Source organism: Paralichthys olivaceus, chromosome 20 (genome assembly GCF_024713975.1).
Source record: "Paralichthys olivaceus isolate ysfri-2021 chromosome 20, ASM2471397v2, whole genome shotgun sequence".
NCBI lineage: Eukaryota > Metazoa > Chordata > Actinopteri > Pleuronectiformes > Paralichthyidae > Paralichthys > Paralichthys olivaceus.
In genome coordinates this window covers 16,555,688-16,568,932 of record NC_091112.1, presented here as the reverse complement: position 1 = coordinate 16,568,932, position 13,245 = coordinate 16,555,688, and the positions used below count along the sequence as shown (strand labels likewise).

The 13,245-nt window shown below is 41.4% G+C and overlaps 1 protein-coding gene across 2 annotated transcripts in view; it reads left to right on the top strand.

The window, feature by feature from the left end:
• The window catches only part of fam135b (family with sequence similarity 135 member B), a 62,048-nt gene that overhangs the window by 40,418 nt on the left and 8,385 nt on the right, over positions 1 to 13,245 (top strand). For both annotated transcript variants that reach the window (XM_020090920.2, XM_020090922.2), the window contains 9 exons: positions 132 to 202; positions 1,099 to 1,272; positions 1,827 to 1,953; positions 5,373 to 5,532; positions 6,632 to 6,681; positions 7,344 to 7,499; positions 9,927 to 10,000; positions 10,084 to 10,238; positions 10,337 to 12,314. In XM_020090920.2, coding sequence (XP_019946479.2) covers positions 132 to 202; positions 1,099 to 1,272; positions 1,827 to 1,953; positions 5,373 to 5,532; positions 6,632 to 6,681; positions 7,344 to 7,499; positions 9,927 to 10,000; positions 10,084 to 10,238; positions 10,337 to 12,314 — 2,945 coding nt within the window. The remainder of the gene's footprint in view (positions 1 to 131; positions 203 to 1,098; positions 1,273 to 1,826; positions 1,954 to 5,372; positions 5,533 to 6,631; positions 6,682 to 7,343; positions 7,500 to 9,926; positions 10,001 to 10,083; positions 10,239 to 10,336; positions 12,315 to 13,245) is intronic.

Genomic DNA, 13,245 nt, shown 5'->3' with positions numbered 1-13,245 from the left:
TTTCATGTCAAAAACTAACAAGTGACAAGTGTGCAAACTGGAATTCAAGCATGAGTTTGCCTTAAGGAAGGCTTCATTACCTTTTCCTCATGTTCATGCAATAACACCACCACTGCGTCAATGTTTTGCAGGTGGAGGAGGCCCTGAGTGAGGTGGACTTTCAGTTGAAGCTGGATCTTCACTTCACTGACAATGAGCAACAGTAGGTTTTGGAGGAGTTTGGTGTGTGTGTGTGTGTGAGTGTGTGTTTAAGAGAATGAGAGAGAGTCTTAAACCAAGCATGAATGGGGGTTATTATGTTCTTTGGTTCAAAGCCATCTCTTTAGTCAGCCGATCACAACTTCTGTGCTGAAGAACACGATTGCAGTGATTTTAATGTTTGCTTTCAAATAGACAAATGATTGATAGAAGAGGAATTTGTATTGGTTTACACTGCAAAATGCACTGTTCATGTTGGAGCTCTTTTCTTGTATCCAGTAGCTAACTGGTGTGTTATGTGTTCAAATGTTTGAGTCTCAGTTTTTGGCATACCTGTTTGATTATAGTACTTGTCAAAACCACAAAAGACTGAATTATGGAGCACCTTCTCTGTATTAGAGCAGAGACTCTAGCTGCTTTTACTCTGTACGAGTGTCGAACATCGTCCAGGTCTCTATTACCATTCCAGTCAAGCTGCAGACTCAGAGTCTTTCAGAGCTGCAAGGACAATAAACATGTCGGTAATAAGGACCTCGGGTTATTGGTGAGAAGTCGTCTGCAGACATATACATTTTTAATAAGTCTGACAAAAGGAAAAGACATTTGTCATTGATAGCTCGAGCTCTCTAAACAAAGAGCTGCACCTTTTCATTATCTAGATACATACTCTCCAGGGTCAGAAAATAATACATGCAAACATTTTTTACGTATATGAAATAAAATCACTTGCTTTGCACTAATGTTGTATTTTCCTTTTTCCTCTGCATAGTTTAATGTGTTGTTTTTATATTGTGTCAGTTTAAGTTTTCCTCAAAATACAAAAAACAATTATTCAGATCATTGCAATGTCTTTGTGATTTGTGTGCCGGAGAATCATCTGTCACTGTTTCTCTTTCTCAGGTTGGCAGAGATACTGACTGTCCCGTTGATCAGCAGTCGCACCCTCAGCCTCCACTTCCACCCACGGAGAGGCCTCCACCACCACGTCCCAGTCATGTTTGACTACTTCCACCTGTCCGTCATTTCTGTCTCCATACACGCCTCACTGGTTGCCTTACATCAGCCGCTAATCAGGTGGAGTCAAAAGAGGCTTTACCACCATTTTCATTTGACAGATCTCGACTTATTTAACATGATGGAATGTGACTGTTCAATAAGTTCTGCCCTTGCTATGCCTGTCTGGTCTTTCAGCATAGCACATGATAGTTACAATAACAGCAGCCAATTTCCAGGCTTTTAAACCCAGTGAAATGTCAATAGGCAGATTTTATCAGCTAGCACATTAGGCTAAGGTTAGCTCAGTGAGTTGCTTGAAAATGACAATTTTTGGGTGAATAGTACTTGCAACTTTTATAAATATGGAGAGCAGAGAAGAAGTGAACAAAGTGTGTTGAGTGAATCCGTTAACTGCTTTAATGGATAGATTTCAAAACACTTATCTGATTAATCCAGCGGTCAATATCATAAAGTCAGTCTTCATCCATGCATTAAATAGATTAACGGAGCACTTGAGTGTTTGTAACGAGAGCAGCATGTATCTCACAGCCTATGTTTTACCACACTTACACACATACAAGCACACACACACTCACACTCATGGTTTGTCTCTGCATGTGTCCTCTCTCCAGCTTTGCACGTACAGGGAAGGGCTCCTGGCTGGGGAAGAGCTCACCAGATAGCACGAGCGACCCATCTGCCATGTCTGTAGAGAACCTTGTGTTCGGAGCTGGCTACTGCAAGCCTGTCATCTCTGAGGTATGTAAACCTTTAGCTGCTCAGTGGCGTTCAAACTGAAACTCACAGATAGTCAAAGGCCATTTGGCTTCACAAAGCTTAACAACAGCTCAAAAATGAGTGGGTGTTGTCCCTGTTCAGCTGGTTGCTCCCTTTTTTTGTAAATAAGCAGCTAAATGCCAGGCGATGACGTAAATGTTGATCTCGGTTTATCAGCTGATGGATTTAGCTGTGATTTGTTTTGTCATCCAGAAGCAACAGGATTCAGCCCGAGAGCTGAGAGTCACTCTGGTCTGGATTACAGATCCCAGACCTGACTATCCCTCAGTATAGGTCATTTGTCTGGGCCCCATGGAGTCTTGTAAGCTTGAAGACCAGAGGCCAACACAGAGATTATTACTGTGCTGCACTGTGGCTTTTCATAATATCTGATTAACCCACCTGTCCAGGCATGTAGGCTCCAAGCTCAGCATCTGGAAGTGATAGAAGCTCTCGCTAGAAATGATGCTGTAGTCTTGTCACCTTCCCCTCATGCCCTCTGTATTCATCATTCTACAGCTAAACTGCAGGCTTGCATGATAACAGAAATGATTAAAATTAGTCCCATCATAATTATTAATCAGGTTTACAGATGTTTTAATTATTATGGAGCTTAAAGATATAATATGTAACAATTCCTCATTAAAACGTCTAAAAACAACTAGGGCTAAGATATATGTTTTGTTGACTTGTGTACTTAAATGATCCAAAGTGTTTCCAGCAATGTTCAAATCACAATGGCATCAAACTAAATCCATTGCTAGGTTTTGATTGAGAGACCCTTAATTGTTAAAGCTACTTATTGTATGTTTAATTATTTCAAAAGCCTAGGCAAATTGTCTTCCCAAATAGCAGGAGGTGGAGAATCTGGTCACTCTAACTTTTAGAGATGATTTAAGTCACTTTATAGGGAGCTGCTAAGATTTTTATTAGATTTTATGTTTAACATTTGATCGAAACTCTTTTGTACAGAAATTACTTTGTATTTGTTCCCTTTATTCCATGTTACATATAGTTCTAATAGTAAACAGATTGTACTCTACGATAATCTGCAGTAAACCCTATTTACCACTTACTCTTACAGTGTGTATGCATACATTTTCTGTTTTACTTGTTGTACAGTATTCTATGATGATTAGTGTGTATATGCATATGATACTGAATTAGTTTACCGATTCTATGCAGTGTGGATACAGTCTATGATTAATTAGCCCCCTGAAGCTGAATTAAAATGCATTTACTCACCACTGTGTGTGTCAACATAACACACTCAAAACATGCTCATCATGAATATGTAGTAAGGCCACTGCTATGGTCTATGAGAAAAAACTACAGTATTAGTAGATATGATTACGCCTAACCAAGTAATTTATCCCCAATATAGCCTTTCTACGTCATCAAATCACCTCTTATTTGTAGTTTAATTTATGTTTGCTAATTATTCATACATACTGTACATACAGTTGCGCAGCTGTTGGTTCCCTTTTCTACCTTTTTATAGCATGCATGTATCGAGTCCCTGCGGACGTCACAGCCTTCTTTGTAAAACTTAATGAGCGCCCAGGTTGCCCCGTCCTCCCCTCCTCCTCCTGGTTTTTTACTCCCACCCCTGGCTGAGCACTTTAGTAAGCTCTGCATTTAGCAAGGCAGGGGGGTTTCGTTTGATCACAGTAATGAGTTGTGCTCACAAGTGCCACGTACTACATAGCTGCAGGTGAAATCTGCACACAACGCCGCCTCTTCCTTCACCTTTATTTGTTTAGAGCTTTTCACCTGAGGCTACGCTTCAGCTTCAGCACTTTCCCTTTTAACACCACGTCATGTCAAGTGTTGGGATTTTATTCATGAAAAAAAGAAAACAAACAGATGCTTGTCTTTCCATTGACAACGACTGTTACGTCTCTGATTCAGGGGAAGAAATCATATTTTGAGAGGAAAATGATGGTGCTGTTTGAAGGGAGATACCTGAGAATCTTTGGTGGAAATAAAATAGTTCTGAGGAAATCATACCAGAACAAAAGCTCTTCTCTAGCAGTACAAACCATCTTTAACTGGATTCTTTTACACCACACACACTGTGATGCTGAGCTGGGGGAAAAAAACACATCCACAGCAGCAAACAAAAGCAGAAATTCTCATGTCAGGTGAAATGGGGCACATCCCGAGCATTGTCAGCACACAGAGAAACTATGGTTTCTGGATAATGATTGGGTCAAACAGAAGAAAATAGCTATTTTTCTTTGCCCTTCGCTCACAGACTGATCCCGGCAGGCCTCTATAAAGCTTAAGAGAATTATGAAAGTAAACATACAGATGTTCCTTCCTGGTTTGGGTATACTGCACCGCTGCAATTACAGAGCGCACACAGGTATGATGATAGGGCCGGAGACTGGAGTAGCCTGGGGGCAAATTACAGTACATCTCCAGATACTGGGGCGCTGCGTGCCTTTCAAAGCTCTGAGCCCCGCTGGCGCTGCAAAAACATCCCAGCCATGGGAAGAACTCCGCGGGTAGCTGACTGTTTCAGGTCAAGGACCAGCAGATTGAGGGCAGACGCTGGTAACGTGGTCCACTAAATCCAAATCATGACAGCTGATGCGCACAATGATGGTTGTTTGGGTAGAATGCCATTAACTCCTCAGGGAGATCAATGGGAGACGCGATTAAAGCATCACGGCTGGGATAAATTGTAGCTTTGTGGACAGAGGCTCGTTTTGCACTCAATGCTTGCTGTGAATTACAATGGTGAAAAGCAGTTAATAGTTCTACTGCACTGTTAGAGAGCCACCTACTGGAAACATGGTCCATATTACAGCTCTTCTTCAAATTTGTAGGGGAGACTGTGCTTTAGCTTCATTCATTTTCATATTATTATTTAATATTTTTATTTTTTCCCTTGTTATTTCTGCTTCCTCAATGAATCCACTCACCTTTTGTTCTGTACCTTGCGTAGAATTTTTAAATGTTTCAGCATATGATTCTAGCCTAACCAGTATGATCCTCTCACTATTTTATATATCCTGCTTCATCTTCCTTTTACTTATAGTCACAGTGACACCCTGGATTCCCACACTGGGGAATTTTAAAAGGTTGTAACAGGGATGCGTTACATCCTTCTGTGCTGCATGTACGTATTGATGTGCTTTTACAGCTCACAGCAAGCTGTGTTTAGGGCCCATTTGTCTCTAAAGTTGCATTTGATCTTCCGAGTAACTTGGCTGATGCAGAAACAAGCTCCTTTTAACACAGGGTCAGAGACAAGCCCATACATCTGTTGCAGCGCAGGCTATAAAGTTCAAGTATGTTTTTGTGTCCCATTATTAAGGCAGGACAGTTTTCTGAGAGGTGAGGGCTGACCTACATAGCAGCTGACATTTTCCTCTGGGTCCCTGTCTCCGCAGGGGAGCTTTTATGTGCCCAGTGAAGAGTGCCTGCAGAGAGCTCATACGTGGCACCGAAGGCTCTGTCGCCTCCTGTTGGTGGCACATAGAGGCCTGCACACATACTACACTGCACTGATGAAGGAAATCCCACAACTCCAGCAGATTCCACTAATGTCAGGTAAGTACTGTATATGCAAAGCTCTGTATATATTTACTAGGCCCTATTGGTTTCTGTTTGATTATTCAGGGAAATGAATTGCATTTTTGACATCTTGAACACTCAATAACTCACCAAACTTAAAGGGCTCGTCAGGCCTGGTGAAAATGTATGTATTCTGGAGTCATTGAAGATGGGCTTGGCAAAATGGCTCAACAGCACCCCCTAAGACGCAGCACTTCCATCTGGTTTAACCGCTCTTCACGGAATTTGGTACACACATGTATCATGACCGGACAAAAAAAGAAGTCCCTGTCACCATTAATGCAACAGGAAGTTTTATACTTTGACGCATTGCTGCTCACTGCTTTACAATACACAGCTCAGTCAGGCTCTCAGAACATGGTCAGGATTGTGACATTTCCTCAAACCGTGAAAAAATTGAGGTCCGGCGAAGTTTGACCCTTCGCCAGAGGAGACAAAGTTGTGTCCAGGCCTGAACGGCTCCATATGTCAAAACTAACTCAGGGTCATAGTGCCAAATGAACAATGTAAAGATACAAAATTTACTTTGAATAAAGATTTTGAGGTAAAATATACTTGGAATTAGAAGTAGAACTATGATATATTGACCTCTGCCACATTAAAATCTATGCAAAATTTGACTATCGTTTCCAGGGTAGGTGAACCTTTGTATGTACTGTTGTTAACGTACTAGAAGTACTGTAATACCTCATTATAGCTTATGAGCCCCATGATTTGTTTTGATGAAAAGTGTGATCTGAAACCATCAAATATATGTTATACAGAGAAAAGTACAACATTTCCCTCCAAACTTTATTGAAATGTGTAAATAACATGAAAATTTAAATATATTGTAGTTCTAGAGAATTGTGGAACTGATTCTACTGAACTTTATTCCAAAATGTATCATTTAATAGCTTTGTAGTTTATTTCAAGATTTTATCCCGTCTCATGTTTGGTCCCAATTAGTATTTCAAAGATTCAAATATATGACCTTGTGTTACAGCATTTTTTAACTCCTACTGTCCTCTCACTTAGGACACAGTTTAATAAAAGGCTTTTCACTGAGCTCTGCAAATAACCTTTCTCTCAACAGAGGTGCTGCATGTAGAAGAAACTCTCAACCAGCTCACAATGGAGATACAGGTATGATACAGCCACGTCAAATACACATTGCTTATTACCTTGTGATAAAAAATAGAGCTTTGCTAATCTAACTATGATTTTATTGTTATAGTTGGATTGTTTGGGATTTTTGTAATATTTATGTTTGGCATGAGTGAAACTGTACAATTATAAATGCAGAATTTAAACGTATTGCATTTTAAGTGCATTTTTATGTACTCGAAACGATTTCATGCATCTTCCTCCTTTTTTTTATTCCACCGATCTAAATGAATGACTTTGAATTCGTTTTTTTTTTCCTATAATATAAGACAGATAGAATGACATTATTCAAGGGAAGGATATCTTTGTTGTATAAAACAATATCTTTGTCAAGCATGAGGGGATCATGAAGAATTTTAAATACTTATGGCTTTTAAGCATTGATGCATTTGTGAACTGGCATAATGGTTCAGCTGTTACCACACAGAGAGAAGCATGGGTTGATTGATTTACATCGTTAACATGAGCTGCCTACAATGATCTGATGACCTGGAATACTGCAGACACTCTATTTTCAATAGGTATATGTTAGCAAGTCCACCAGGGATCCTAAAGTAGAAAACATATTTTAAGAAATCTTTGACAGCTAATGCATCCATTTTTATAATATATGGATTCATGCTTTTTTCTATCCCCATCAGCTTCAAGAGGGTCACGAGAAGGTAGCAGAGCAGATCAGCAGGGACGTGAGCCAGCTCTGTTCCCAGCTGGCTGCTCTGTGGAGCAGCTTCCTGGAGGCTGCTGTGCTCAACCCCCACATCCTTTCCTATCTGGCCCAGGAGCACCACACGCTCAGGGTGAGAATCACACACCGTCAGAGGCAGACTTACTTATGCACCATCATTCACCTCATGTGTTCTGTGAGCCACAGTCTGCATCACAGTGCACTGATAAAAATAAGTTTAAAATAAGCCACTTTCTGTCGTCAGCGCCCACACGAAAATATAAAAATACAGAACGATCAGTAGTTTCATAACCAGTGATATTTTAAGTGTTGTGGAAAATCTGCTGAGCAATGGTCAACTCATCAATGAAGAAAGCGTTCAGGAGCCCTTTGATGTCTTAAGCTGAAATATTTATTGAAGCTTGGCCAAGGAGAAAGTCAGAATTCATCCATACAACATCTGTGCATGATGCTCTCTCATATTCTGAAGTCTGCTTTCCTGCAGTCACACTTTAAACCCCAACAGATCATTTAACCTATGGGTGTGCTTGTTCCTAAACAATCGAATGTATTTTCTAGTTATGGAGACAGTAGTGCGTGCTTACGCAGTCTCATATCTGTGATGTCTACGGAGTGAAGGCTTTGACCTTCGCCAAGCTCTCGCACTTCCCAAACACAACAGCCTGTTGCACTATGCCCCAGAGAAGACAAGAAACAGTGTCTAGGAAAATTCCATAACAATAAGCATACCTTATATTGTGACCAATTTTCTAAAAGGTCTCAGAGCCTAACATTTCCCCACACCACATTTAAAATAATCTCGAGGAACTTCCCTGTTGGACTAGAAAAAGATTTGATTTGTAACCAGAGGTGGGAGGAGATGCAAAAAAGGTACAAAAGTATCCACTGATAAATTCCCTGCCTTCATGTATTTACTTTTACCTTAGGAAAACCTGTTGTCATGATAATCAAAAAGTAAAAGGAATCTTTGTACTCTGTACTTTGCTGTCTCTCTTCATCAGAATACATGAATGAACATGATTATTTCAATAGTTAATACAATAGCAAAGATGCACACTGTTCGCTATAATATTTCCATTATGACAGAAAGCATGCATTGTTGTAGATTTGAGGCACAATATACCATTTGCACATGTTGAACTGATTATTATTTAAGATTATAGTTGTATGATAATCTTTGCCACTAGATGTCACACTAGTATCAGAATCTCAAATAAACAAATGCTCCATCAGCCACAGCTCCCCCTCTCTTTGTTTTCTGAGCAAGGTGTTGCAGTGAAAAGCAGCTGTCAAACACAGAACAAGAAGGAAGTCCTCCATCTTCTTTAAATCAGGGGAGAATTAGACATTTGGGGTTTTTGTTTGTTTGCTGCAGAGCTGCTCAGCAGTGTGAATCCGTTTGAATGAGAATAAGAGAGGAGAGGGGAGGAGGACTGGGAGCTTCTGTGTACCCCCTCTCCAATGTGCATGCTGAATGATCTCTGTCAGTTCAGTCTGAGCATGGTTCGCAGATGGACTGACCTTAGGCCTGCATTGACACCAGCTGACTGCACTCAGTCCCGTGGTCTGTTAACATTAGCTGCTAGTGCTGTTTGAAAGTCATTCTCCAACAGTGAAGAAAAGTGAAGGCAAGAACCTTTGGTCACATCTGATCGCAGCAGACCGCCACCAGTCTCTTCACAACATGTGCATTAATAAGACATTATTCAAAGTAGCATGAATGTAAACATGTAACATCTCTTTTAAAACTTTCTGTTAGTAAGAGTAAAAAGTATGCTGCATTAAATCATCCATCCATCCATCTATGCATACATATATTAGAATTGTAGCACACTAAGGAGAGGTCACCAGCCCATCCCAGGCTCTCCAACACGTACAATATACGCAAACATATTATTTAATTTCATACATACACCTTTAATTATGACTTCACTTCACCAAACTCTGGAGAGGCAGAGTGATCACTGAACGCTACACAAGGGAATACGAAAAATGAAACACCTTCCCCTCAACAGCTTAATCCCATATGAACAGACTAATACAATTGCCAGTGTCATTTCTATCTAATCACTGGTCTATTTAATGAGTATGAGCTTCACAGTGGAGTGGCTCTCATGGCTCTCATGGCTCTCTTACATTGCACTGTTTCATCTCAATTGTCTGAAAATAATGAAGGTTTGCTTTGGTACTAGATTATCCCAAGGGGATACGCCCATGCTGCCACACACCAGTAGCGTTAGGATTTTAATTAACACATATTATGTCATTATTGTGGAGTGAAAATTCACCAGATAGGGTGTTTGGTGTATAGTGATTTGCATATCACGGTGGCTGACTTTGAAAAATAATGTATTCCTAATTGGAGTTAGAGAAGGAAAACACTTTGGAGGTGATTTTAAACTTTCTTTGAGTGTAAACCTCAAATGATCGACTGAATGAGATTGACGGTTGTATGATCATCATACCTTTCAATGACAATGAAGATGGGATTTAGGCACACCAAGGTACAAACTGCTTTTTCTGTTTCTGGAAACATCAGGTCAGGAGGTTCTCAGAGGCATACTTCTTCACTGAACACCCCAAAGAGATATCTCTAACCTTTCAAGAGGAACTGTAAGTACGAGTCTTCTGAGGGACAGAGTATTTCATTCTATGGAGAAAGGTTCATTATTCATGATATTACTATTTTAATCCAGAATTAACAGACATGGCCAGATAGCTACAGAGGTTCGGACTTCAGACTACCTAACCAAGATGCCTCCTCTACCAGTTGAGTGCCTGGACATTGATGGGGACTGGAACAGCCTGCCCATCATTTTTGAGGACAGATATGTGGAGTCTCCTCAAACAGGTCAATAGATTTTTTGTCTTATCTACACCTAATCATTTATTTGTGCTTTTCAAGACAAAAGCTTTACTTTAATACTGTAATGTCCCTTTTTATTCCAGAGTCAGCCTCACATGTGCCAACTCCTGCAATTACTGAAGAGCGGACCAACTCTCATCCAGCCATCACTTCTTCCAAAAAGATTTGTGGAAGCAGCCAGGGAGCCAGATCACCAGCAATACCCTCGGATCCCTTGGACAGTGATGACTGCATGGACCTGCCCACATATGTCTCCCTTATAGCAGAGCAGAGTAAGACCTACCCCAATATCAGAAGTATCCAGAGCCCCATTCCTCCTGAGGACAGAGGTGAACTCCCTCAAACAGAGTCAGAAAGTGTGAAGGAGCCAACAGAAAAAAAAGAGCAAGTTGAGGAGAACTGCAGTCCGGGGTACATCGCAGTTAAGCCTTGTGATGTAGATCCATATAGAGGGGAAACAGACCTTGTTCAAACCTCAGGCCACAACCCACTCACTGTCTCCACTAACAGCAGTGATGAGACCCCTGTTCATGGAACAGAAAACACTGTCCCACTTTCTGATGCCACAAAGGAGAGCTATGCAAGAGAGGATGAAAACAATAAAGAGGAGTCTGACATTGCAATGCCATTAAATCACTCCATGGATGGTGAGAGTGAGGATATTCCTCTCATCAGCCTGCCCGCAGCCTATGTGCATTCAGTTACGTCTCCCTATTCTGGTGATCTCAGAAAAGAGATCACTCACCGTGGAGGTGTGGTTGGCTCCAAAATCATGAAGCGCTCGTCCTCTGTTATTTCTGACTCAGGTATCGAGAGTGAGCCCAGCTCAGTTGCATGGCCCGTGGAGGCTAGTCTGCGTGGTCGGCCTCCTCTAGACTTCTCCAGTGAACGGGAGTTCCCACAGCAAATTGTGTGTCGGCACCCGGTCCACCGCAGCTCTCTGGAAGGCCTGCAGATGCAGAGTAATGGCAGCCTTCCAAGTGCTGGTATACAGGCCTCGCTCACGTCTATTAGCTCCCTGCCCTATGAGGAGGACCAGCAACAGAGGCAGCTCAGCAAACTGACCAAGTCGGTCTCAGCACCACAGATAAGTAGCCCAGAAGACACAGTGGAGGACCATGTGCTGCTCAACCAGGAGGCAGTTACTAAGAGCTTAATGCAACACCAGGATTCATGTAAGAACAACTGCTCTTCTTTGACTAGCAACCTAGATTCAGAGCAATCTCTATTAGACACAAGTTCAGTCACAAATCTTGACCATATTCTCAAGGAGAGTATTAGTTTTGAAAAGTCGAATGCAGAGACTTGCAGACCCAAGACAGTGTTAAGTGGTGTGTCTGAAGTTTTGCATCTGCAAGAGTCTGTAGAAAGCCCTCATGTGAAGGAAAGGGTTGTTATTGGCAGCTATGGGGAGAATATTAATCATCAAACACACATCAGTGAAATGAGTGCCTCAGTGAAGGATGTGCATCTCATTGAATCAGAAGCAGTGCCCTGCAGCTGTGGAAACAAACCGTGTGTGCATGAAAGTGTGGCAGATCAAGAGAGGATTGACACTGGAGATGAGTGCCACCGGCTCGATCAGACTGAAGTGCGTACTGTCGAGGACCAGGAGGGTCTGGATACCTCACAAACACCTCTCAAGCTCTCAAGGCTTCAATTCTCCAACAACCTCTCCAACAGTACCACCGCCACACAAAGGCCCAATGACCTTACAGGGCTGGCAGCAAGTGATATCGTATCATCTTTTGAACTGAATGGGTTATCATCCAGTGAGAAAGAGCCTTTAGACTGCCAGACAAAGTCCTCTAAGATCCCCAACTCGGGGCTGGCCTTTGTGAATAAGAAGATGGTGGAGGTGGTGAACATGTCAGTGTCCTGTGCCCCAACCTGTCTGCCATTTTCTTCTGTTCTAAGAGACTCTCCGTCCGTCAGTGGAATGTCCACTCGCCAGACTACCTCACCTATAACCCATCAGCCCCTGGGCTCCTTTGGCATCATCTCTTCATCTTCACTCAACCCCTTTAACATGGATGATGAGACCAACGAACGAATGCTAAAGTGAGTTAATGTTTTAACTAAACCTTTTCTGGTGTAAACATATTTTAATCCCCAAATTGGTGCAGTCACATTTTCAACAACCTCAAAAAAGTGTGATCAGAAATCGAATGTCGTCCCCTCATCTACAAGCCAGGAACCATGTTTTCTCTTAAACATTAAATTGCTGAACAGGTTACCAAACAGATGCCAAGGGGAGGATGCAGAATAGATTGCAAATTAGCTAATCAGGGAAGTATCCATTATGTTTGGTGCAGATCTGGATTAGGGTTGGATCTAGGAAGGCTTTATCACTGTCTTTCACTTTGTTTAACCAGGAAGCAGTTATTAAGAGCAGGGCATTTTCATTGATTTACTGGAGAAGAGTTCAGGTGTATTTTTGCATCCATCTGACCTGGTCAGGCCGATCACATTCCGTTTATCAAAACTGAGCGAGTTTTCTACAATGAGTGATGGAGGGGCAACAAATGGGGCACCGCTGAAGAATTTAATTTAAAAACCAAGATGGCTATCGCAGATTTGGACAGATCCATTTGCAAATGTAATTTTATTATGTTAAAATTATTGACTGGATATTTAAAAGATTTTTTTTTAACCTAAAATAGAATAGTTTGTGTGTAATCAGTAGGACTTTAGATCTCAAGCATGTTCAAATGTGTTTGTTATAACTGTTCAGGCAGGTGAGAATAATACCACTCTGACCTGGATGTCAATGAATAATGTGTGAAAATGAAAATGCAGGTTGTCTTCCAAGAAAAACTTTGGAGGAGTAACATTATAATCCAATCCAACTACTGGAAACAAGGTCAAAACACAAGGTTTTATGGGTATGCAGAGACAGCTGTTGACATCTGCTGAAGTAGCTGGGAGTTACTCATGCTTGGAAAGCCTAGCATAACAAAATGTGGGCAAATTTGAAGTGAGGAAGTCAAGA